The sequence below is a fragment of the Parambassis ranga genome, chromosome 2 (assembly GCF_900634625.1).
Source record: "Parambassis ranga chromosome 2, fParRan2.1, whole genome shotgun sequence".
Classification (NCBI taxonomy): domain Eukaryota; kingdom Metazoa; phylum Chordata; class Actinopteri; family Ambassidae; genus Parambassis; species Parambassis ranga.
The window spans coordinates 4,865,009-4,891,494 of NC_041023.1; the positions used below are offsets into that span (position 1 = coordinate 4,865,009).

Consider the following 26,486-nt stretch of genomic DNA (forward strand, 5'->3'; position numbering starts at 1 on the left):
CTAGTTTGTCAGCTTGTCAGAGATGTGACTGGGTGTTTCTTCTCACCTCTATTAGATACTGAGTTGAGTGTACAGAGGTGACATCTGAGCCATTATCGCTAGTCAAGCTGGGGTAAGCACTAAAATTAACCTCTAAATATTATTAAAAAATGTTGTTTTATAGTCTTTTAGGACAGATAAATTGCACTGTAGTATTGCTGAACAGAGTAGCTCAAGACAGACCCAACCAGGCTTCAGTACTTTAAACGTAATGCTGCTAAGACGACGCCTATATTGTCTCAAATGATTTTACTGCTTTTAATTGTGACTGTTTTTGTGATCAATGTAGTGTGTTGTAAGCAATAATAGGAAACACATCACAGCTCCTAACAGCAACATGCTCTGGACCTGAAACACATCTTCTACTGTATAAATGTGCTATATGACGGTGCCCTTCATTCCTAAATCTAATTCACTAGAGTGAATAATTTCATGAGTAGTAAGCAGCATGTATGCAAACTAAAGCAGGTGCAACAACATGTTTAGATGCCATGACCGCTGCGGTGCAGGAGGCAGGCTGAGGTCAGACAGAATGTCAGGTGCATGTTATTATTATTATCTTATATATTCATTTATTCATTGAAGAGCAGGAAGGAAGTAAAAAAAAAAATACTGCTGCTGGGTGTTGCAATCTTCTTTGGCAGTAACAGAAACAGTTCCGTGCAGAAGAAAATGCTGCATAATCGCACTTCCTTCACACTCTGACTTTTACCATTTCTGATAAAAAGCAACAAGCACCCTTTTTTCTCTGCCTGAACTTCCTGTCATGAGTTTATTTGAGTTTGATCTATAACTATAACTAAAATCAAGCTATTGATTTAAAAATATGTCAAATCAATGAATAAAAACAAATTAAATATTTTTTTGAATGTGGCATATTTTTTTATTTTTTGTTTTTCTTTTATTCAATCGATTAATACTATTTATTTTAATTATTTTTTTTATTTAAGTAGGTTGACCTGTTATTATAGAATTTGTTTGTCTTTTGCCATTTAACCTTTTCAGGAAACATTTTGATTAATATATGCAATCAATCAATTTATTAAAAAACATTTCTTATTTTTTAACATTAATATAGTTGTCATAAAATAATATTTTTCACATTTTAACCTTTTTTAAGGGATAATTTAAGATTGTACGGCGATATAATGACGTCACTTCTGTAATGGAGCCGAGGAGAGGGCGGAGTCAGTGGGTTTGCTGTTGACCAATCAGCGGCGGTCTATGCAAATGAGCGGCGGACGTTCTGAGTGGTGAGCACTGAGCAGCTCCGGTGTAGCGGAGCAAAAAGCGGTGGTCCGGATTCAGACAGATCTCTGCGTGTTTCTCCGTGTGCGTGGCTGTGGATGGCTTGTTAACCGCGCAGAAGCAAACTCCCCGGTCCCTGCAGTCACTCAGATGTGTCGCTCTTTGTCCTGATAAAGCGGATATTTCTCACTTTTATTTTTTAACTGGAGTCACAGAGAGAAGCTTCAAGATGAAATACAAAGTAAGTGAGAAGGCGCAGGTTGGATTGTACTACTTACTGTTTGTCGTGTTATAAAGTGCCTACAACAAATGTGTTTCTGTCAGGAGGATACGTGAGTGGTGACTGTCCAACCATCTGTTTATAGCGGTATTTATAACTTCTTTGAATGAATGCATCCGGGTTTCGGAATAATGGAAATCTCGTAAAAGGAGGAAACTACAGTTCTGTGTTGTAGGCTGGTGTGATTGCGTGTAAATGTTCTCAGGGTACATAGTCGTTTGTGTCATTTGATGTCTGCAGTGTTTGCCATCACAGGGGCGTAAAGAGTCAAACTGCAGCCAGCGTTGCCCCCCTCTGCTCCCCCACCCCCTTTCTTAAAAGCAGAAACGGATTTATTACTTATTCTTCTGATTAATGATAATTATTTTATATGTGCGATAAAAAATAGAGTCCAAGAATTCACTTTAGGGCTAAGGAATCTGCATGTCATGAGCTGTAACTTAAATATTATAATAAATAAGTAATAAATACCCTTAAAATGACTACTTTTAGTATCAAAACAGAAGTTGATTTGTTGTCTTCTGTCTTCTGATCAGGAGTGTCCAGGTTGTTCTAAAATTGTGCCTGCTGCTGACACTGACCTGAAAACACTAAGAGTCAAATTACCACGTAGCAGGCATAAAAAAAAAAAATTACTTCTATGCCTTGCTGTCATTCCTGCTGCCATAACTGAGGCCGTGGCTTTGTTTGGAATTAAACTGAATGAGCATGCTCCACAAAGACGATAGCTAAGCACTGATTTTTCTTATGGACTGTTAAAAACCCAAAGATATTCAGTATAACACTGCATATTTGAGTGGTCCTATCTTTTGTAGTTTTATCCTTTTAATGCAGCTACAGGTGTTAAATAAAGGGAAAAAACATGTAAATCATCATCATCTGTGCTACCCTGACTGGAGCTCCCAGGTTGCTCTTTAACTCTGCATGTAGCCAATCAGAGGCTCTGTTTTGACTCATCATTTGAAATGGATGCTACAACCGGGTGTCGGCTTCATCAGACACATATGAATGTAATTCAGATGTGATTACACTTCAGCCTTGATTGTTGCATTGTGTTGTAATTTCTTGGTCTGACATCTTGCTCACTGTATCAGGAGCTGTGCTCTGTGATGATTAGGTCAGTGTAAAGTTGCTTTTTTTTTGCTCCCAGAGTTCTGTCCCAAGGCTGTCAATTTAACAGTTTAAGTGTTGGACTTTTCCTCAGTGTCCTCTGTGTCTGGTGTCACTCCCTCAGCAGGGTTTGGTTGTTAGAGGAGGGCGTGCTTATTGCATGTCTGCGTCATGCTCCTGACTGACTCATTGTCCCAGTGAGTACACACAGTCCACTCGGTGGAGGGTGATGGTTTGGGCTTGAGGCCAAAGAGCAAGGATTGTACAGGAAGAAACAACTCTGGGTGGGTTTCTATGGTTACAGTATTCAGCCAAAACAACAAGATTGATCAGTGGATGTTAATAACTGATCAACAGCAGTGTCTCCAGGCTGTTATCTGTATACACTCTTGCTGACGTCCACACATCTTTGTTTGCCACATTCAGATCATGTATCCAATGCTCTTTGCTTATAATAAAACTGCATATGTTATGCAACACTGCCAGAGGAAAGGACGGTGGCACACAGGGCGCTGCTGTGATTATCGAGTTTCAGCCGTTCACAGATCCAAGTTCAAACTGTTGTGTCAAAGTTTACCACGTCCCTCATCACATCTCGGCTGCCATCAGTAATTTACAGCTATATTAAGCAGTACTTTCTCTTCAGAGAGGTAATGTTTCAACAGAAGCTTAACAAGGTCGCCTTAAGGTTGATGCCTGGCCATGTGACCTGAGGTGAGGGGCAGCCAGAGATGGTTTCCAACAGGTGTTCAGGTGTGAAGGGAAGGCTTGTCTTCCATAGGTCATGTAATGTGTATAATCCTCCTGATGGGTATGCACACAGATCTCTTTCAGAAGAGAGAACAAAAACAGAGACTGGAGGCAGTTTGACAGAAAAAAAATGAACACCAGTCTGTACAATAAATAAAGTTAGCTTAGCACAAAACCTGAAACCAGGGGAAACAGACAGCCCGGTTCTGTCCAAAAGTAACAACCGGCAGATGGTTTCTTGCATAATTTGTGAGCTCAAACTTACACAACTCTGCCTTGCCAGGCTTCAATCTACACTCTTATGGCTGAACCACATTGGTCTGGACCAGACAGTGTCCTGTGAAGTAATAACATTAGGAACATCTTTCAGGTGTAGTGGTAACCTCTGAAACTACTGGCATGCTAACTGCAACCTGCTAGCTTTGAAAGATTCTTAGTTGTTTGTTGTCTCTCATACAGTCTGCCAGCTGTAGCCTCATATTATCATATGGGGGTGGTGACAATATCTTAATAACTGTTCAACAGAAAGCTTGTGACATATCTTTTCAAGGTAAAAAAAAAGCCCAGAGTCTTCCACAATCTTTTAACTCATATCTTTGTAGCTGATGTAACTGTTACAAAAATAGCTTCACAACCTCAGTGAGGAGTGATTAGGTGAACCCAAACTCTGGCCAAACTGTGCGTGTTTTCCTCAGTGTCTCTTTTTTTAATGGGTCCAGGCTCCAGGCACTGGTCCAACAGTAAAGGGAGCTGGAGGAGTGCGCAGCAGACATTGTTCATAGAGTGAGGAGGAGGAGGAGGAGGAGGAGGAGGAGGATCTGTGATGCTGAAAGGGCTCTGCAGATGAAATGAAAAAGAGAGGAAGTTGTGGGGGGAATGAGAGGGCAAACAGAGTTGGAAGTATTGGGGGGGTGGGGGGTGGGGGGGGGGGGGTAGTTGGGAGGTCGAGGAGTGCCCCGTGAGAATGAGAGCATTCCAGGCGGTTGTGCATGGGAAGGTTGTTCAGAAGATGCACATGATTGTTTCAAGGTGCCCTCTTACGTTGTTAATGAGTCTTGTAGCGGGGATACAAAGTCTTTTCTTTTCAGAGCTTGTCTGGTTGTGGAGGAGGGGGGGGGGGGGTGGCACTGTGCAGAAGGAGCACTTCTAGAAAGAGGCATTTGTATTCTCATGAAAGACGTTTGTTCAGTGGAAATAAGCACATTTCACTACAAAAACTCTCAAGGATTTGTAGCGAGTTGTGATTCACCGTTCTTCTCCTGCTAAAAAACCGTGGTGTTATCCTGCTGTGGCATGTCATTTTTTCTTTGTTTTCAGGACATTTATGTGCAGAATGTCCTTTCCCTTTGCCCCAACTTTGTTCCTGTGCAAGATCTGCAGAAAGCATGAAGAGCTTCTCCCCCAACAACAATGAACAGGGCTCCCTCCGCCCCCCCTGCTGCGTCCTCGCACTGTGAGCCAGCCATTAACATTTGAAAACGGTCAGCGGGGAGACAGACTACAATGTGTGCTCATTTCAGCCAGAGAGAGAGAGAGAGAGAGAGAGAAAGCAAGACAGAGCGAGCGAGACAGAGATCAGCGTCAGCAACAATGCATATAATCATTTCCTTGTTCGACCCTTGGCGGAAATAATCTCGCCCCTTTCCTTCCCTTGAGGAATGCAAACTATTTAGCAGGGTCATCTCTCAGGACGTAGTGGACTAGTGTCAGCCTGGTCCAACCCCAACAGAGTGTTGAACTCATTGCAGATAAGAGGAGCTCTGACATGCAAGAAGAAAAACATTTCAAATCCACTCTACTGACCAGGACTCACTATTCACACTTAGAAGTAGATGCAAATATCTACTTCTAAGTGTGAATAGTGAGTCCTGGTCATGATATGAGATAAGAAGAAAAAATATGGAGTGTGAAGATGACACATTTGACATTTTTTTCCACCATTTTGAATAAAACGTAATAAATTAAGATTGATATGCAAAAACATCTTGTGGTTTTTCAGTGATTTATAAACTAGCATAAACTAGCATTTACCATTTTTTTTGCTTTCTCCTATAGTTTGTTTGTTTGTAACCGAAAGTTGGTTTTTAGACCTTCTCGTACAAGCTGATGATAAAAACAATGCGTGAATTATTTCCTCTGTTAGACAAAGATTTTTCTTTTATCTCAGATGTTTCAAAGAGGAAAGAAGATGGCACCTCTTGGCTGATCTGCTGTTGTGCGTCTGTGAGATCTCTCCGCAGCGTGAAATCGGGGGGACACTGGAGTGAATCTCCATCTCATTGGCTATTCCTATATGTAAAACCATTCAATGTGGCCCTGCAGAGATACCATGAAAACATATTTCACATCTCAGCTAATGCCCCCTGGAGGGATTATCGTCCGTCTCCGGGGGTTACCATGATGCACTCATGTACCCACGTTTGGCACCGAAAATCACACATCGGAATAATCCAAATCTCTCCCTTGCCAGAACTGAGCGCTTGTTGGCCGCAGGCCCCATGAATACCATCCCTGCTGTTGTTTATTTATACTGCTGATACTTTTTTTGACCCAGGAGGTGCAGTAAATCGCCTTTTTCAGATCAAAGTGTCAGTATTATAATAACTGCAGTGTTTACACTTGAGTTTGTTAAGGACATTTGCTCTTCCTGCTGTTTCACACCAGTCTTGGAATGACTTGGCAGAATATGAGATGTAAACATGCTCCACACGTTTCCTCCAGCAGCTTGTCTAGTTCACAGAATTTGATACACTTTTGAGAGAAAATCTCTAGTGTGACTTTCAGGCCTAATTATAGGTTGGACTCCAGCAGAGTAAAGGAGTCCAAGATGTGCAATGATAAGACGAGGTCGCTCGTCGCCTGGGTCTTTTTGGGTTCTGCAGGAGGCAGGAAGCGCTGCAGGCTAAGGAGTGGGACGAAGTTACCTTGTATTTTATGTGACACTAAAAAAACAAAATGAGATGAATGGACCGAGAGAGGAGGGGCAGCAGGAGAACAGTCATTTTTACCAAGAAGTTACCCAAATCAAATCACTTCCTGTGGCTTACTGAGATGGTGGCTGACACAGTACTAGTGTGGGTCCTGCCTTAATTGTATTTTATTTCAATTTTACTTACTTTACTTCAGGACTGACTCCTTTTAAGGCCATTTTGTGGCAGCTGCAACTATAGCTAATGTAGAATAATGTCACTTTTAAAGCTGAACGTTTTGGCTAACAGTAGTTTAAACAACCTATAGGGTACCGCTTGCTTTTAGCACATTTTTTGCGTCAAACTAATGTCTGATATGAATAGATGTGGCTACCAGATGCACTCACCCACAACTAAGGATCACCAGCTTATGTAATCAACTGAGTACAGTTCATGACCAATGGTGACTATATGGTTAACCCAGCTTGTCCCACATCTGTTGCATATACATTTAAAACACACAATAAACCTTTGTTAAGATTTCTGGAAAACTCCAGGATTGCAACACCACGCATGTTCTATGACTAAACAAATTTCTCAAACCGACATGTTTTCTGCATTCATGGTTTGTCGCAGCGTGCGCGGTGGTTAGACGCAATATGGCACATCATATCCTGTTGTAGAGGCAGCTTCCACTCTGTTGCTTTTTAGTTTGTTTTGAGGTGTAGAAATTTCCTTGCAGCTCATGAATCAGAAATGAGAGATGGGAAGATGGTGGGTGTCATATTTACTCTGGGGATACAATCGTCTTTTATGCAGTACTTGGCAGATTAAATAGAGGTTTTTCCTGTCTGTGTCTTGTAGCTAAATGAGACTTTGCTCAGAAATATGAATGATAATAATAACAATTAGTCACAAAACAACATACAAACAGCATGATGATGAATGATTCGTGATCTAACTACAAAGCTAAAATAAGCTATTGATTGATATATGTGGTTACAACTCTCTCCATGCCACTGTAACTGTGTCATAAACAAGTATTGATTTACAACTGCTTACATAACATATGACTCACTGTGAAGCAGTAGGACATGCGTTGGGTCACATTCCCCCTGTGTGCTGGTTTAAAATGACACAGACCTTTTTTCCATGAGACTTTCTCAGAAATGAACTGCTGTGTAATTATGTTAATGCAGAGCCAATGGCAGAGACTGTAATCAGAGGGTCAACCTTCCTGAACAGTGTCCAAATGAAGAAATTACCATGTACTCTGAGCCCTGAACCGCTTCCCATGAGCCCTTCCTACCCAGAACCCTTCACACGGCCCATTTATTTGAACGGGCTCTCACCCGCAGCAGGCTGCACTCTGAGGAACGGCTTGTAAAAGTCATCAGGTCCTCATTACCGTCATTACTATAATTATTTTCTATATTTAACCATGTGAAATGAGGCCAAATGAGTGCGTATGAACCACCCTGGGACACGTGTTGCAGTGGTACGCCCCTAATTGTCACACCAATGTTCTCACAGTCGGACTGTACCACTTTTTTGGGAGCAAGTTGTGTTTGTTTGGGCTGAAAACATCCTGGTCTCTTTGAAAGTCGGAGCGCTCTTGTTGCTGTGGGGATGTGGGGTTTCTCCCATGTGGTACGGCTGCGTTTTTGGCCCGACGGCAGGAGAATTTGAGTATTTGTGAGGTTGTTTAGCCAAAGCCACCTTCATTATTATTAGATTGATGTGTACCCCAGAGAGGGACAGCCAAAACCACCCAAAGAGCGTTTACTGAAAGCAAAAGGTGGGGCCCTTTTCAGCAAGTGGTGAAGTTACATAAGGCTTTTTTTTACTTCTAGAAAGGTCAGCACTGGCTCACTACACAAATGAGACTACATTTATACTGTTTGTGTTCAGGCGAGACGAGAGTGCAATGAAATACTTTGCTGATGAGGAGGTGTGTGAGTCACAGAGAGGGTCCAGACAGGCTGCACTGAGCTCGGTCTGGGGAGCTTGATTTCCGTCTAATGATACGTAAATAAAATTCTTCCTTCTCCATTTTCTCATCAAATGAAAAAATGTCATGATTCCAAAATTGCTTTTGAATGAACAACAGACATTTAACTACACTAAGATAAAGTTTAGAAACGTAAAGCAGCAGAACGCCTTTCGTCTTGCTCACTTATAACAGATAACTTCCTGGAAGCTCATACTCATCGCTCATGGATGAAGCAGAAGGGGCCCTCCTTGCCTGCCCACTTACAAATGGCAAACACATGTGTTTACAGGAGGATCAATGGCAAGTGATGGAGTCACAGGGCTGCGACTAACTGGTGTTTATGCCAGAGATCTGACGCCCGGTTTAAATAGTAAGTTTCACCTGCTCTGACTGAAGCAAACAAAAACATGAGCCTTCCCCCTCTGCATCACTTCAAACAGATCTGCATATAGCTGGTAGCCATTACAGCAAACAACCTGTTTGTTCAGTATAATTAAAGGTCATGTTTAGTGTTTCAGATAATACACTAAAATTGCATTCATTCTATCTGAAATCTACTCATCTATGGCTCACTCTTTATCTTGCAGGATGCTATAAAAGTAATAATAATGTGTCCCTTTAAAATGTCTGTTTACCTTCCCATAAACTGAGCCCTCCCCAATTAAACCTAAACCACAGCGAGAACAACTGCAGTGTGTGAAAATGTGTCAAACCGTTTCCTTTTGGGATCCCTGTGGTCCCCAAACTCACCACAACAGATGAGATTCTGCACATTCATGTTTGCAGCAACATTTTTTTTTCTACAAACTGACACTGATGTCAGACTTCTGCAGAAATCCTAATGCAGAAAAGTTATAGTTTCACTTTTTGGCATCACCATTTCACAAATTAAATACATTTTTCATGTGTATTACGGGCCACGAACGAGCAAATGGTGAGAAATTAACACCAATTACATTTTTTTAAACAAGTGACCGTTTGCTATTTTGTGCTCTATGTACTAAATCATGTTTATAAGAAATCTTTCTAAATTTAAAAATGTAAACATTTTTATGTTGTGTGCTATTGTTAGTCTTGAAAATGTTTGTGTGAAACAGAAATGAGCAGCTCTGTGTGGTTTTGTGGGTGGATCACAGTTTCTCTAGCACTGTTTCTTCCAGCAGCACCCCCCCACCCCCTAAAGGTCACATTACCTGATCTGCTCATACACTGGTGGTTTTCAGTACCTCATAATGTGTTTGAGCATGTGTCAGTGTGCATTTATGTGGGCGCATGGCAGGAGAAACTTGTACTGTTGTTCTGGCAGCTGGCTACTCCGCCTACTGTAATTAGCAGAGACAAATGAGTGTGATGCTTGCTCTTCTTTGTGGGCTGATTTAACTCCTATAAGCTCTCAAACACAGCAGTTAATGACACAAGCCCAACAAACCTCACGCAAGAACCTGCAGATTTATTATCAATCAATTATGCAAAAAAAAATACTGACTCCTGTTGAGACTGTACAGTAGCAGCAGGAATCAGAGCAATCAGCATTTCATGTCCTCATGGCTGACTCTGCCGGCCTTGATCATATTATTGGAGTGAACATCCAGGTCCACAGGCACACAGCAACATCGACCTCCACAGGGGTCACGCTCAAACTTACTGCAGCTATGGTGGTGATTGTGAGGGTGTAATTGTGCGATGGGTGTTGCTGGCTAATGGCCCTGACACAAGACAATAGCCAGGGAGGCCCGGCCCACAGAGAGAGAGAGATAACGATGTTACTAGCACACAGTTTTCACATGGGAACTGCTTGAATCAGGGCGGCAGAAAAGAGGAAGGCCAAAGAAGGTTCAAGAAAGCTTCAAACCAACAGCAGGCGCAAAGTAGGCTTCCTGATTCCCACAGTGGCCCTCTGAAGCACTAACAGCATGGACCAGTACAAAGGTGCAGGAGACAAGTGACTCACAGTTTTTTGCTTCTGCTGAGATATTTCTTGTTGATCTGAATGTGCTTGTTGCCTGAGTGGAAATCCAATTTTTAATTCTCTACTCGGCTCATTTAATCTGTTATAATGATACAATTTAATCCAGCTCACAATGCAGAAAGTTTAGAGCTGATGAAGATTTAAAAACAGCTGCAGTGTGGCTACAACCGTGCTGTCCCTCTGTGGGTTTTATTGCCTATGAAGAAGCAATAACTGAACAAAATAAGGCGTTACCTTCTTTTTACTGCTTTTACAAGGCCCATCAGGCTGGTTTAAGAGCAAATATAGTGAAATAAATGTTTTTTCTTCATTTGTTTTGTATGATCAGCCATGAATATGTCTTGTATTGTTAAAGAAACAAGTGCAGACCACAGTCAAGTCACGTTTGCCTTGTTAAGGTTGTATGGATCAGAAACAGAAACATCTCCATCTGCTACCTTGATAGTGCTGAATCTGTAGTTGTATTTATGGAGCTTGCACCACTAAAAGTAAAAGATTGTTGTTGTGCTGGGAGTTAAACTTGTACACATCAAGCAGTTGAAAAGGAGCATTCATGCTCAGTTAACTCCTTCCCTGGCTGAATAAAGACTAAAGGGAAAAGACTGATGCATTTACTGAAGCAATTAGTCTTAAATGCCCCTCTCAGACACAGAAACGGCACGCTCCAGGGCTTTTCCAATCTCCAAAATCTGTGGTTTTGAGTCATTATCCTTCAGCCCTCACTGGACTTTTAGATAGCTGTGCCCTGAAGCAGGGTGCAAGCTGAGAAAATCCCATCAAGTTCAGATTTGGTCTGAAAGACATCTGGTGCAGAGCTGCAGGCTCATAGCAAATCTGCACACAAGTTCACCAGCATGTCATTCACCAGAGCAGTTAGAACTGGCATGACAAATACTGGTACTTTCAATTTTGGGAAATAGCTGTTTATTATTAGATTTATATCACTGCCTGTACAGTAAATACAATTCTGGGTCCTGCTAGCTTAGCAGAGAGTGATGAGTCTGGGCCTGTCTTAACAGTCTAGGGCTTGTATTATATTCGTTTCCGTCTTTTTCTGTCTTTAAATGTACTTTAACTTGACAGAGCCAAAGGTGTGAAAATGTTGTAGCTCTTTGCTTTTTCCGTTAAATTTAACAAAGACTATCGATCTCTTTCTCTGCAGAACTTAATGGCCAAAGCGTTGTACGACAATGTGCCGGAGTCCCCAGAGGAGCTGGCCTTCCGAAAAGGGGACATCTTGACCGTCATTGAACAGAACACAGGTGGCCTGGAAGGCTGGTGGCTTTGCTCCCTGCATGGCCGCCAAGGCATTGCCCCTGGCAACCGGCTGAAGCTGCTGATCGGACCCATGTTCGAGGCTCAGTCATCAGCTGCCGCTGCAGCTGCCTCATCTCCACCTCAGAGCTTTCAGCAGAAGGCTGGCTTAGGGGCTCAGGGGCTCTACCAGGTGCCACAGTCCCTCCAGAGTCCACAGCAGCAGCAGCAGAGTCAGCAGAGCATCTACCAGGTTCCTCCAGGGCAGGATGTCTACCAGGTCCCGCCGAGGAGTACTCTGGCTGCTGATAACTCATCAAGCAAGGTGAGACTCTTCATTCCCCTGGAGCTGCATCGAATGACTTTTTTCATTATCAGTTAATCTTTCAATTCAGTTCTTGATTAATAGAGTCTGGAAGTGAGAAATCACGCACCATGGAGAGCCAACAATTTTCAGCAGATTTGATTAGCGCTGCTTTAAGTAGAAACAAGGTACTCATCAGCGAAGCCACCAGCTGAGGTGATTGGCAGTGAGGAACAAAAGAACTAAAAACCCTGTGACATAAAAATATTCAGTTTAAAATTATATATTCAGGAAGATCCTGACAGCAGCTGCTGTTTGTACTTGATAAAAATGTCTTTAAGGCTTTTACATGACATTTATAAACGCATATTTTAAAACCGGACTATGATTAACTTGGTAATATTAGATGCATTGACTGCATTGATTTAAACCACAACATCAGCTATGGTGGGTGTGGTCTGAACTGGCAAGTGTGGGTATTAGATGAGATAGGACATGACATTTGCACATTTACACCGTGACCTGTTATTCTGCCAGTTTGCCACGGCTCTCATCAGTGTGATTGCACACACACACACATACAAAGAAGAGAAAGGCTGGAGAGATTGTGGGCCTGCCATGTGAAATGGTGGACAGGGTGTGCCGGGCCTGGCGCTTACCACAGAGCAGGGTAGTGTTTTTGTGCAGGGATCCCATTTGGCTTTTCTCGTATATTGGCACACTGTGTGTAGCAGAGCCAGTCTAAGCCACAGAAAGGCAGTGAATATGGGAAGAACTTGTGGAAAAGCAAACAGTATAGAGCTGTTTTTTTGGATTTTGGTGGAGCCCAGCTGCCTGAAAGTAATTTTTTTCCTGCATTTAAATGGTGCACAAATGGTCGCTAGCAAACCCACTGCACTTGGCTTGGTCATTTACAGTATACTCTAGCTATATATACACAGCCTTCCAAACAGCATGTCTATTGTATTTGTTGTTTTATTGGCTAGGATGTATATCATTTAAAACTGAGACTGCTATTTTGGATTATACAGTTATTTATTTAAGCACATGAATAACTCATATTAAGCAAGTTTATGTTTGTTATTGTACTGATATATTCACTATCAAAATGTCCAAGTCATTCAGTGGCTTATGGTAAAAGATGTTATCAAACCTAAGCTAAGCGATGTGACTGCTTATGAGGCTATACTAGCAGGAGTTGCATAGACATGACCACATTAAGTAAGGGTGAGTGTTTTGCACAATGGTGTCATTACGAATGGAAGTCATTCGCAGGTGTCTGCAAAAACCTTAAGTGGAAATGTCCCTGTTTATTCAACCATTTAACTAGTTCTAGCAGCTCAGACCAGAGTACCCCTTCAGGAGACGGACAGTAATTATATACTGAATGAGCTTTTGATATCCTGAGGGTTTTTTTCTTAAAGAAATCAGCTGCAGCCATCAGAGAGCTAAGCTAAGGTGAGCATTTTAGCAGGTAAACAGGCAGCAGGCGCCAGGAGCTTAGAGGACTTAGTGTGATTCATTGCACAGCAGCCGCTGTGATAAAGTCAGTCAGAGCCAGGGGGCTGAGAGGAGAGACCTGTCAATCATCTTGCACACATGCACAGTATATATCCACACACACACACACACAGCAACCCTGACAACCAACAACCTCTCTTTTCCACAACAGTCTGTGAGGCTTAGCAGAGGATTGGTATTAAAAAGGCTTGGTGATAACATGGAAAATTAAATGTGCTTCTGATGAGAGCGTGTTTTGAGCCAAAATCATGTTATCAGAGAGATTAAATTAAGTCTTGAACGTTAACTTGCCCTTCAATCTGTGGTTATCAAAGTGGTGCAATTTGTGGTGGTTGTTCCTGTCTATTAAATAGAAAGATTTTGACTGTACATTACACAGTGTGTGTTTGCTTACGTCCGTGTGTGTCCTGACAAGGCCCTGTTGTTTTCCAGTGACGTCTAACTGTTGGAGAGGAGCGCCATCAGTGTTCTGTGGCCACACTCCGCTCAGTTAAAGCCAGTTTCTGTAGTGAAACCAACTCAGGAGAGGAATTGTGTGTTCATACAAATCAGTGGGAGTTAAGTGTGTCAGGGTTCAGGTAGTATGCACATCAAACTATCCCAGACTAAAAAGTAATAATACAAAAGTTAACTATTAGCACACAGTAAGCAGGAACTATTTTATTTTGAAAACACAAGGTGCAGCACTGTTCCTGTGACTGATAAATGGCTATAAAAAAAATAAAAGAGTAGTCAATGAATGACAGATGTGGGTAGAAAAGTTGTAGGTCTTTATAAATGTGCCTTATCACATTATAAAGTCCAGCTTTCATGCTGTAGCAGGTTTACAACAAGTGGTGTGTTGCTAAAAAAAAAACAATCCAGTTGACACTCCAGAGTTCCCAGAGCACACATAGTTTGACAAACAAAGCAAATATTATCCTGAAGCAAGAGTTTTTTGTGCTGGAGAGCTTTAGCAGTATTCATGCAAGTAAAAGATAACCAGCCTCTGTATTTATGGAAATGTTTTCTGTTGATGTGAAATCCAAACCCTGACCTTTGCTCTCACACCACACTCAGTCTGGTTTACTACATCATGACTTTGTGGAACAGTATTGATGACAGGTTGCGTGCACTGACTCATGCTGCGTGTGTTGTCACAAAACAGCTATTTTCTTGTTGTCAGGTACAACATTGGGTTTCTCCAAATGATTACTGAGACTGATGCCGGCTTCCTAGACTAATAATCCTTTCTCATTTCACTCTAAAGCCACTCCATTACCCCCTGAAGAGAATGGTTCCTGTATGTCATGCACTCCTGTCTGCTGCACACATCCTCCAGAATGCATCCTCGGGGTTGCATGCCAGCGCTGCAGTGCAAATCCAGATTGGTGACTGGTTATTTTCCCTTCATGTGGTGTGGGCTCTGGTATATAAAGGCACACTGAGGTTTGGCGCTTGCTGCCTCTCTAGCCGTTTGGTTTGATGCTGTGGCCTTGTCCTTGGGTGACCCTAAGGAGGGTGAGCTACACAGCTGCACCGCTCCCCTCCACCTCCTCCTCCTTCTTCATGGCCTCCGAGCTGGAACCGTGTGGGACAGATGCCTAGAGCTCTCGGCCACACAAAGAGCCTCCTCACATGGAGGCAAGGAGCAGCCTTTTATCATTCTGCTCCAAGAGGCCCGTTTTTCATCTCAGCCGGCTGCTCTTGATTTCCTCTGTCTTCTTCAGCTCTGAAAGGTGTGTCTGTTTCAGCCATCAGTTTCTCTTCACTGTTTCTGCTTCCTCTGTGCTTCCTCGTCTGACTCAGGCGTTGAGGTCACGCTGCTCAAAGATGGGCTGGGTTCATAGTTCAAATATCTACTCTTATCTACTTCTTCCAGATGGCCTTTTCATTCCTCACATCCTGCTCCTTGTATGGGTATTTCCTCCATTCACTGTGTCATACCCATAGATCCAATCTGCTCATTGGTGCCATAAAGAGGCACGGGTACAACAAAAAGATTGATAAACTCCCACACAACTCAAGGAAGTGCGCTGATAACTGTTTATGGGGTAAAAGGGTGTGCCGTCTACCTTGATAAAACTCTGCCTTTGGAAGTAACCAGGTTATGTGTAAAGAATGGCTTGTTTGTTTGCCTCTGCAGTATTTTCTGTGCCTAATCATGTGCACGACAATCTCAGCACCAGATAAGTGAGTTATTTCTTCAGAGTGCAGGCCAGCTCCTTCAGACGCTTGCCATTGTCGCACTTGTGATAAATCGCTGGCCTGTGAGATTTGACCGAGAGGGCAAGGTCATAAATCAGCCGCACCAAAAGTAATCTGTTCTGCGGCGAGTATATTGAGGGGACTTTCTCCAATGGAAGGTTTAAAAGCAGAAAATGTGATAAAGTAGTCGAGGAAGGATGAGACAAGGCAGGAAATGCTTTACTGAAAGCAAAAGATAAATGTTTGTATCATTTAAGACAAAGAAAACTGTGGATTAATTATACTTAGGAACCCAAAGCATGTTTAGTTGTGTCTGGACTTTAACCCACATAAGTGGGTTAGAATACCTCAACAAAGAGACATTAACTTTGCTGGCACATTAGCAACTGTTAGCATGCTAAATAAACCGCAGCACCACTATACCCAGGACATTTCTGATTCTGCATTGACTGTTTTTCCAGAGGATTTTCTCGTGATATATTTTTCTTAGAAAGTAAACACAGAATGTCAGACATATCATTTAACATTAATTCTTTTCAGATAATCATGCCACAGGATTAAAATGCTGCTTTGATCACTGAGGATCAACGATGATCCTTATTACAGCTAAAATCAGTCCGCTCTCTTTTTAATGCTCCTCATTAAGCCTGCTGTCTGTTTGGGTTTAGCCACTTGGACGTGTTATGGAGATGGCCGACAGCCTCAGGGGATTCGAGACTTAATTACCTGCATTAATTAGTTTGGCACTTTAATAGGCTGGTGCAGCTCTGGATGTTGGAAGGGATCATTATCAAGCAGTTCTGAGAGCCCATAACACTAAAAGAGAGACATCTCCATGCTGTGATTCAGCAAAGCAGAGCAAAGCATACAGCCAAAGATGCAACTGATAGCGTGGTGCAGCTGCTGGTTCAGATTTCATCTTTTCTGCACCCCTGTGTGACTCTTATTAAAAGGTGAACCAACAGTGCTGTATTGACAGAGTTCAAGGCAGAACAAGCCGGAATGCAGATCGATGGATAAAACGTACAAGAGAGGAGATGAGAGGGTGTGAATAAGGAGATGGATGGCTGAAATTCAATAGTGCAGTTGCCACTTTGCTGGCAGTGTGACTGTCACAGTCTTTTATAAGCCGAGCAGCGGTGAAAAGCCTTGTTAGGGTTGTTGATTTGTGTCGGCAGGCCATTAGCGAGTGGGGGAAGTGGTTGGCTGTGTGTGTGCCTACCTAATGAAAAGGTGTGAAATGAAGAGATCCCGTGAAATCTTGCCACCCATAATTCACTGGTTGGGAAATATGCAGTTATTATCCATGGCAAAGCTGAATGATATGGTTGAAAATAATCATATTAAAATGGACATATTCCAGTTCATACAGATGCGTAAAGGACAAACTGAATGGCACAATGGCTTCAATAACAGTAGCAGCAGTTTTCATTTTTGGAGCAGACTCGAGTGGTCATTCAAGCAACTGCAGATTTTGGCACTACTTTGAATGAAAGACAAACAAAAAAAAAAGTTTGTTTTGTATGTTTTAAAAAGTGACTTTAAGCAGCTACTCTATTACTTCAAAAGTAGCACTGCATTATGCATTTCTCAAGAACAGACATTTACTTGTTTGGTTGAATGTATATAATGAATCTCTCAGGAGCCACAAAAAGCTGCAAAACAATAAAATGACAACAGACTATACTGTGTTTGCATTGCAATTCAAACCCACTGGTACGTAAAACCTGAGAGTATATAACAGCTCAGGAGGTAGTTGTTGACATTATGACGAGACCTCTCAAATGACTCTGAAGTAAATCTTAAAAGCCCTACCTGCCAAAACCTGAGCTTGCCAGGATGCTAAGTAAACACAGTTCTGCTGAAAGACCCATGAGTCACTCACCGCACTGCGTAGGTGTGTTAACAAGGCATCTATTTGGCTCCTCGGGGCACTCGTTTAAGCCTGATCCCTCTTAAGTCACTGACTTCACCCTGCTTTTTCCATGAAGGAATCCTAAGCACCTATCACCTGAGTGGGAACAAATGTTTGCTCAGCCCCCCCAACCTCTTCATGATGTCATCCCTTTTTGAAAGGGGTCCTGCCGCCATGTAAGCGCCAACCTCATCAGATGCGGTAAATATTTACCCGCTAGCAATTATAGCAGCGCCGAGCAGCCCTGGAGCAACAGCCTGCTGGGTAAACAGAAGGCAAAGATGGGAAATAAATGAGCAGTGTGCATCTGGCTGAGAGGAGCCAGTGAAGGCCACAGTGCTACTCAAAGCAATGACATGTACCTGTGGAAAAAGTCACCAAGGTTTCTAGCAACTAGCTCCCTACCATCTTCATATGACAGCCACGTCCAGATACCCCCTTATCATGCGTGCACAGACGTAACCCGCGGGGACAGCAGCCGGCAAAAGTGACCTTTTACAAACAATACTGAGCCATTACTGAGGGGGGGGGGGGGTGGCGTTCTGGAAGAGGAGGCTTCAACTGCCTATTTGAAATTCCAACACATTTATTTTGCAGAAAATGAAACCAAACGTGGAGACAAATCAAGGCAGCCTAATCTGTGTGAATATCCCGTAAACAAACATCCATACATCAGCTAAGCAATAAAGAAAATACAACTGAAGGAGTTTACCTAAGAATACTCCTATTTTAGGTTTCTTCATAGCCACAGCAACTCAGTGGTTTCTCTGTACCTCCATAGGTACATTGTAAACAGGACACAGTGTGTCTGCGTACTTTCATTGATGCCAAACAAAAAAAAAAACAGGAGGTCAAGGTGAGGCCCCCCAGCAAACTAACAATTATAATGCTGGTTTACGTCTCTAAAAACCTACAAAACATGGGGCCTGTTATCCCACAAATATTTTCCCTGTTGGCACCATAAGTATATTTTGACAATAATGAGGTTCACGACACGACAGATAGTCTGACAATGTGACTTGCTCTTAATCATGCAACCTTGAGTGAGTAATAACAAATGACAACAGCATGGTTTCTATTATCGTCCTGTATGTACCGTACAGCAGATAAACCCTTAAACTAAATAAGCCTACAGTGTTGGAGTGACGGTGCGTGAGAAGAGCCAGAAGCAGTAAGCAGCTGTTTGTTCCTCTGCTGGTTTATTTCAGAGCTCAGGCTGATGCATTTAAAGCCCATGGTGTATGTTTCAGCTCTGACCCCACAGGCCCTGTTGGGATGATGTATGCACAGACAGGAATGCCAACAATGAGCACCTTAAATCACTACAGCCTTGTTCGGATTGGACTTATGAGAACCATATGGACTACTGTTAGTCAGACTCCAGCCCAGATGAATGGCATTCCTTTCCATACTAGGCAACTCATTTTCCGTTCCTCTCACTTTCCTTTTCTTCCACCTCTGTTATCTTTTTTTAAATCTCTTTTACAACCCCCCCACCCCCTTCTCAGGAACATTAATCCCTTTCTGAGGTTATGGCTCCTTCTCAAGCTCCGATAAATGTGTGCACTATACAAGAGATGATATTAGGATATTAACTCGGCTATACCGCGACTTCAGAGGTTACATAGTGGGACTTAAGTCTTATACATCCCTGGAGACTTTCTTCTGTGCCAGGAAGCCATGTGTATGGTTCCTATTTCCGAGCCCTGCTAATGAACCCTGCTCGTTCCAGAGTGGCAATAGTGGTGTGTGGGGGCAGCAGAGGAGTACTGGGCTGGGGAAGGAACATTCCCAGCATTCCCCTGTCTGTCTGACGCAGCAAGGAGGTCTGCTGCTCTGCTTTTAGGGGTTACAAGACGGCACGGAGGGGAGGGGGATGGAAACACTGGGATTTGGAGGTGTGGAGGGACTGATTAGCACTGACGGGAAAAGAGGAGGGAAAATGTGATAAAAAAATTAACAGGGTCAAAAATGTCACAGGCGTTGGTGATAGATTTATGTGTTTTGTTTTTTCCCCAAGCCATTATTTCCAGACCACCTGTACCACAGTGTAAAATATTTTAGAGGTGTGTTAAATCCTACAGCACAAAATGCTACAGTTTAAGTGGGCTCTTCATCAACACAAATAGCCCAATGACTATTTCACAAGATATATACTAGATACTAGTTTTTAAACTTACAATCCTATATTCTTTTACACATAAAACTATACAGATAAAGTCCTTGCTTGCTGCATTATATAGGTTTTAAAATATCAGCATTACAAAGCATGGCTGAACTGGGTTACTTTTAAACCACATTTATTTACCGTAGTTTTATTTAGCTGCAGTATCCTGGAGCTGACTGCAGCTACAGGTTTTTGTTTATGACTTGGTTTCCTTTACAAACAGCCTGAAGCACAGAGGATGTTGTGAGAACATTACCTCAGTTGCTGTCACTGTCTTTCTTACTCTAAAAAACAGGCAATGGAAAAAAACAAAGTACGCACACATGCTTATTTTTTAAGAATTCAAAGAGCTGGGTGGCCGCAGGACTCTGTTTTCAAACTGTAATCTGTGATATTTGAGCTGTTGCTCAGGTGTTGTTCTTTCAGACAGCAGCTTTGATTGTTTGTCTCTGTGCCTGTTGTAATCGGACAGGTGGTGACCCCAACCAGAGTGGGACAGACCTACACTTACAGCCCGGGACAGCACAACCAGCAGGACCTCTATGATGTCCCACCCAGCAGATCACAGGGGGTGAGTATCTTCACAGCATGTTCTCACAGCATGTACAGTGCTTCAACCAAGGACTTATCCTGTCTTCTGAGATATTCACTGTGACTAACCCACTAACCCGTTCTCACAAATTTCAAAGCGATGTGTGTAAAAGCATGAAAGCCATACAAATAAGACAATAAGACTTAAGCATTTATCTCACATAATATATCTTGTCTTATTTTTTTTGCATGTTTCAAGCCAGTCACTACATTTATACGTTAAATTTACCGCTATGGTGCCATTTTAAAATTCTTATCTAAAGCCTAAACAGAATCAATGCTGCTCCACTTATCCACCCACCTTCTAGAGGTTTAGAATGCTTAAACATATACACATCCAAAAAGCATAAATGTCAGCAATTCTGGTTTAGTCATAACGAGAAAGGCGATCCTTTGATCTTCATCATCTTCTGTATCTGCCCCATATCCTGTTCTGTGCAGTGACCTTATTTTCTCAGAAAGGATCCTTGCCAGTTATAGTTTTGTCCTGTCATCGTGTGTTGAGCTGACAGATCATGCAGTGCTGTAGTTCTGTTACCAAGTTTTTTTTGCTATACTGAATTATTGTCTGGTGGCAATAATCATATAAGTAGACTAATAAATTGCACCACAATTAAAAAGTGGCGTCTTTAGTAGCTACCGGTTCAACTTCGAGTTTTTTTCAAAAAATTATAATTTGTCAAATATGAAGCAATTTCAGTGTCATTTTTAACATGGGAGTCTATGAGAGAGCCCTTCAATGAGGGTCATCTGCCAAATGTATCTCCTCCTACAAATTTCAAGCTACAGACTCCATTTTAGTCTTAAAACACTCATTAGATGCTGCTCTATCAAACTTGTATTCAGAATTTTCTAATTCTGAATCGTTTCCGCATGCCAGGCTCTCAAAGTTGGAGTGTTTTTTCCTCTGCTGTTACCATGGTGACAGGCTGACACACAGAGGCATACAAAGCTCTGAATTGCTCTGATTCTCCAGCAATTCAGAGCATCAATCCTTCACATCAGCATTCAAAGCAATGCTTCAGCTGCAGCAATCAAACTTGCATTTTCTTCAGGAAATGCCCTTTTCTAGTCATTTTTGTTTCTTTTAACTTTATATGTGTTGTGTATACTGTGCTTCAGGTGTATGATGTCCCACCTGGTCAGATGTACCCTGGTCAGCAGGGTGGAGCCAGAAACCAAGGAGTCTATGATGTTCCTCCGTCACAGATGGACCTCAGGACACAAGGCGTTTATGACATACCTCCATCCTTACAAGGGGTAAGAGAAAATTTCAATAAGCATTCGAGTTTTTCCACCACAACGAAAAGGGCACATCAGTCAGACACTTGATTTGTTTCAGCCAAATAAAGCTGAATTAGGGAAGCCGTTTTATGTCCGGAAAATGTTATGTTTATTGATACAGTTCCTAGTATTTCTCTTTAATTGTCTATATTAAATGAATAATACGTCAAATCTCATATTTATGACATTCTTGTGGCCGCCTTAAATGAAAGCTTTGCCTGCCAGTAGAGTTTAACCAGAACTCTCTGTGAAGGGCTGAACTCTCCAGCAGGAAAAAAAAAAAAACCTTCAAGGACATAACTTCTCTTTCCAGACCCTCTAAGATTTCACCAGACCCAACCAGGCGGAGAGCCATCAGTTTGTTTGTAATAACTTGAAATATGCCGGGACCTGTTATTTGCGTCGTTCCTAATTACAGTTTGGGCAGGCCTGTCTAGCTGTAAAGAGTGCATTTCGAGGCTGATGGAAAACACTTACAAGCCACCATTTTATTCACCCCATTGTGCTCCGTGCCATGTTCATCAGAACACACAGTCTGCTCTGTTGTCTAACTCTGTTAGAGGAAGGAATCAAAAGCTGAGACTTTTACATTTCAAATATAGTGTCAGCACCAAGCCAGAAGGTCTTTCAGTTCCTTAATTTCTTCTAGAGTGCAAACAAACTGAATCCAATAAAAGACCACATGCTTTTCCACATCACAATACATAATACACTTTAACAATATACCCCAAAAAGAGGGGAGCACCTGGCTTATTGTAGCCTATCATAATCAAGACGTAGTGAGAGGTTTTCTTTCTGTAATACAAAATGAGTTAAGATCGCTGGCCCGAATAATCAATAGAAATCGGAATATATGGGGTTTACCATCACAAATACAGTTTTTCTGAGTACACATGTAATGATGATACTGAAGAAAATCTCCAATAACTGTCCTTCTGCACAGGTCTACTCCGTCCCACCTTGCAGGACCAACCCAGCCCTCCAAGAGGGGAACTACGACTTCCCACAACCTCTCAAGCACAGACAGGAGGGCATCTATGACGTCCCACCTCCAGCCCTCACCAAGCCCACACAGAGCCCCCAGTCACATTACGATTTCCCTCCGAGTGTGGAACCTGCCCATCACCAAAGTCCAAACGGCAACGAAGGCATTTATGATGTGCCCCCACCTGCCCTTCAGTCAGGGGCGGGGTCTCAACAGGATGTATATGACATCCCTCGGGGCATGCAGCACAAATCTTTGCCCGCTGACAGAGATGGAAGCAAAGGCATCTACGATATCCCCGCTCAGGACGTTCGTGCAGTAGCAGATGTGACAGACGGTGTGAATCGCCTGTCGTTCTCCAGCACCGGTAGCACACGCAGCAGCATGTCCACCTCCTCGTCCTCTACCGGCTCCAGCTCCGAAGGTCGCCTTGCTCTGGATGTGGATACTGCCGTCCAGAAGCTGTACCGCCTGCAGCAAGGAGTCGATGTCTCAGTTGGGGCTTTACATTCAATGGCTGCTTCCCCTCACTGGAGGACTTTTCCCTTCATGGAGCGCCATGCTAATGACGTCCGCACAGTGCTGGACAGGGTCCGGGCTACTCTAGGGGACTTTATTGTGTTTGGTAGAGGCGCTGTAGTAAATTCTACATCTCTATCAGACTCCAGCCTGCATAGTAAGCTCAGAAGGCAGCTGGGACGTCTGGAGGACTCGCAGCAGATACTCCTGCAGACCTACCAAGTCTTGGAGAACTGCAGCTGGGCTCTGAATGCCCTGGCCTCGTCTGGAAGACACCATAACAAGAGTGATGACCTTGACCGTTTTGTCATGGTCTCCAGGACTGTTCCCGATGACGCAAAGCAGCTGGCCTCAACAATAGGCAGCAATGCGGAACTGCTGTTTAGGCGGACACACATGGACGGGTCTTTCTCTGTCACAAGCACACCTGATGAGAACATGATCCACCCGCTCACCTCCCCCTCGTCAGATAACGACAACTACGGGGGCCAAACCAAGCCCTTCCCTGTGTCCTCCAGTCAAGACAAAGACAACATGAACAACAGTGAGAAGTGCGTAAAGAGCTGGATGGAGGACTACGATTACGTACATTTACAGGTAAAGAGATGTAACTGAATATCTTTGTTTGCTATGATTTTAAAGGACTTTATACCACAGACATATATGTAACATGTATCAACGATTAAACATGTAATTTCCCTTCTATTTCCCTTAAATCTACAGGGGAAAGAAGACTTTGAACGTCAGCAGAAGGAATTGCTCGACAAGGAAAACATTATCAAGCAGAATCAAGTTCAACTAGGACAAGAACAGGTGAGTCTTATTTTTCTTTGGGTGATATAACTTTTATCCTCATATGACTGCCTCTGTAATAATCAATTAATTAATCACAACAAGCAAGGTCAGCAGATAATCGAAATATTTTCATCCTTCACAGATCAATCAGTTCAAGAAGCTGGAGCAGGAAGTGATCAAACCCGTGGAGAACGACATCGCAACATGGATTTCACACTCCGGTAAACCCTCAGCCCCCCCCTCAGACTCTTCCCCCGCCCTCTCCCCCTCCACCCACATGTGCGCTCGGGACCGCCAGCTACTGGGCTTCTACTCTGAGCAGTGTGAGCAGCACTTTGTCACGCTCCTCAGCGCCGTGGACGCCTTCTTTAGCTGTGTCAGCGGCGGCCAGCCTCCCCGTATCTTTGTAGCACACAGCAAGTTCGTCATCCTCAGCGCCCACAAACTGGTCTTCATCGGAGACACTTTGTCTAGGCAAGCTTCAGTTCCAGAGGTGGCCAACAGAGTGATGAACTCCAGTAATGTGCTGTGCGATCTGTTAAAGACGGTGGTGGCTGCGACTAAAACAGCCGCCCTAAATTACCCAAACACAGCTGCCATCCAGGAGATGGTGGACAGAGTCACTGATCTCTCACACCACGCACGGCAGTTCAAAGAACACTTGCTGCAAATGGCTAATTTGTGATTTTCAACCGTTTCGCTGCTGTAATTTACACCATTTGTACATTAACGTGGCATAAATATATATATATATATATTTGCATTATATATGTTGCTCTCCATCTTGTTGCCAGTGTCAGACATTGTAAATACTCCATGTTCTGTAAATATCTGCTCTATTTTTGTGTAGATTGTTTTATATTATGGTATGAATATATATGTAGATGCAGTACTGGTGTCTCTGTAGGATTATATTTTTTTTGTTTTCATAACATTCCTGTTACATAATATGATGCACCTTATCAAATGCCGTTTTTCATTTTCAACTGTAGACTGTTGTTGATGTGTCCTACTGCTGGGTGTGACAGTAAATCTGCTTGTAAATCATGTCAGTCTCGTGTTGATGTATGTGGAGCTCTCCACAAAGTAAAGGACTGTTCTTAATCATTGGGACAAGTGTTCATTTCTTTATGCCCCTGACACAACAGATTTGTTACAGTTAAATGGATATTACCAAGAGAAAAAATCAATAAGGGTCTTCAGAAGGCCATCTCTGACATAAAACACACAATTTCTGCAAGAATTGTTATTTTGGTTTAATGTATTATTCCTCATCATAAATGAAAACACTACAAGATGCAGTTGAAATCCAAAGAAAACAGAGCTTTTACCTGTATTGGTCTTTACAAGTGGATAATGGGCCCAGGTGTTATGTCATCACAGTGTTTCCGCCATATTTATGTCATGCTCTAGAAGGAAAAAAATACTTCCATTAGTGGAAATTTCCTTTTGTAAACAAACACTTATAGCCCTATAAATATTGTATGTGGTTAATCTGGAGCTTGCACTTCCATTATGAAGACAAATACGTTCTTTATACAGCTAGTTTTTTGTTTTTTTTTAATAAAATGTGCTTAGGGTCACATTAAGTCCAGATGAAAAAACACAATTTGACAGTTATTGAGCTTTTAACAGCATCTCCTGGACTTCATACAATTAGTTATTTCTGCAATAGCTACTACTCAACCCAGAGTGTCAGACTTTAGATGAAGATTTAATTCATCCAAAATAATATCTCTGCAGGTTCCACTGCAACGCATGGTAACCTAACGGCAAGTATTTGAGTCACATCTGATCAGTTCAAATCTTAGCTGAACATGGGGCTGAAAGGATTTCACTAAGCAGGACAGGGCAGCCGGAGAAGGTGCCAAATAATTCTTCACTTTGCATGTAGGACATTAGACACGACACACAGATAATAATCAGGGCTGCTACAGATGTTCTAGACCGTGAGAAGGTTTTTCAGAGCTCCCCATCATCTGCAACACATTTCTTTGGTTCAGAGTGGAATGAATGGATCATGGATCATTGAACGTGGGACTAACTGAAGTCACTAGGTGTAGGATACAACTGAAACAGCCATAGTGTTTTCCTCATCTCTACCTGACCCTCTATAGCTCTATAGATAGACAAATAGAGGGGCTGCTTTGAAGGGATCTACATGACTACAGTGAGCTCTCATTAAATATCCTTCAATTGGCACTTACAAGCAATCTAACGGTTTTTATTAGTTACTGCATTCCACTCTGTGCTCTCTGGGGAGAAGATTATAACTTCTAGAAAACGGTTCCCACCTTGCAGACAACCACAGTAAGCCTGAAGATATCACATGCAAACATTTTCTTCTCAACAAAAAGAAAAGGATTTCTGCCTAGCTGGAAAACTAGAATTTTAGCCCCTTACAAATAATAGAAGAGGTCGATAAATGTTAGTTAACATGTCTAACACTGTAGTTTGCTGGGGTACTATGCTGATACTTGTTCATTTGCATTAATGGAAAACTAGAAATTGTCATTATTCAGCATATTTGCATTATATTGTTGGCTAATAAGCCCTCACACTGAGGCACAACAAACAAATTATCAACATCCATCCTCCATAATCATCTAAAATAGCTTTGAATTGGCTCGGGATATTACTATATATAACTTTAGCCAAGGCTACCT

At 42.4% G+C, this 26,486-nt stretch overlaps 1 protein-coding gene across 1 annotated transcript; it reads left to right on the forward strand.

Moving 5' to 3' along the window:
• The first annotated feature begins 1,286 nt into the window (after positions 1-1,286).
• Positions 1,287-24,931, forward strand: nedd9 (neural precursor cell expressed, developmentally down-regulated 9). The gene is made up of 7 exons (XM_028398664.1): positions 1,287-1,528; positions 11,461-11,877; positions 20,119-20,217; positions 21,360-21,497; positions 22,465-23,622; positions 23,749-23,838; positions 23,963-24,931. The coding sequence occupies exons 1-7, from the start codon at positions 1,517-1,519 to the stop codon at positions 24,503-24,505; spliced, it is 2,457 nt and encodes an 818-aa protein (XP_028254465.1). The 5' UTR covers positions 1,287-1,516; the 3' UTR covers positions 24,506-24,931.
• The last annotated feature ends 1,555 nt before the right edge of the window (positions 24,932-26,486 follow it).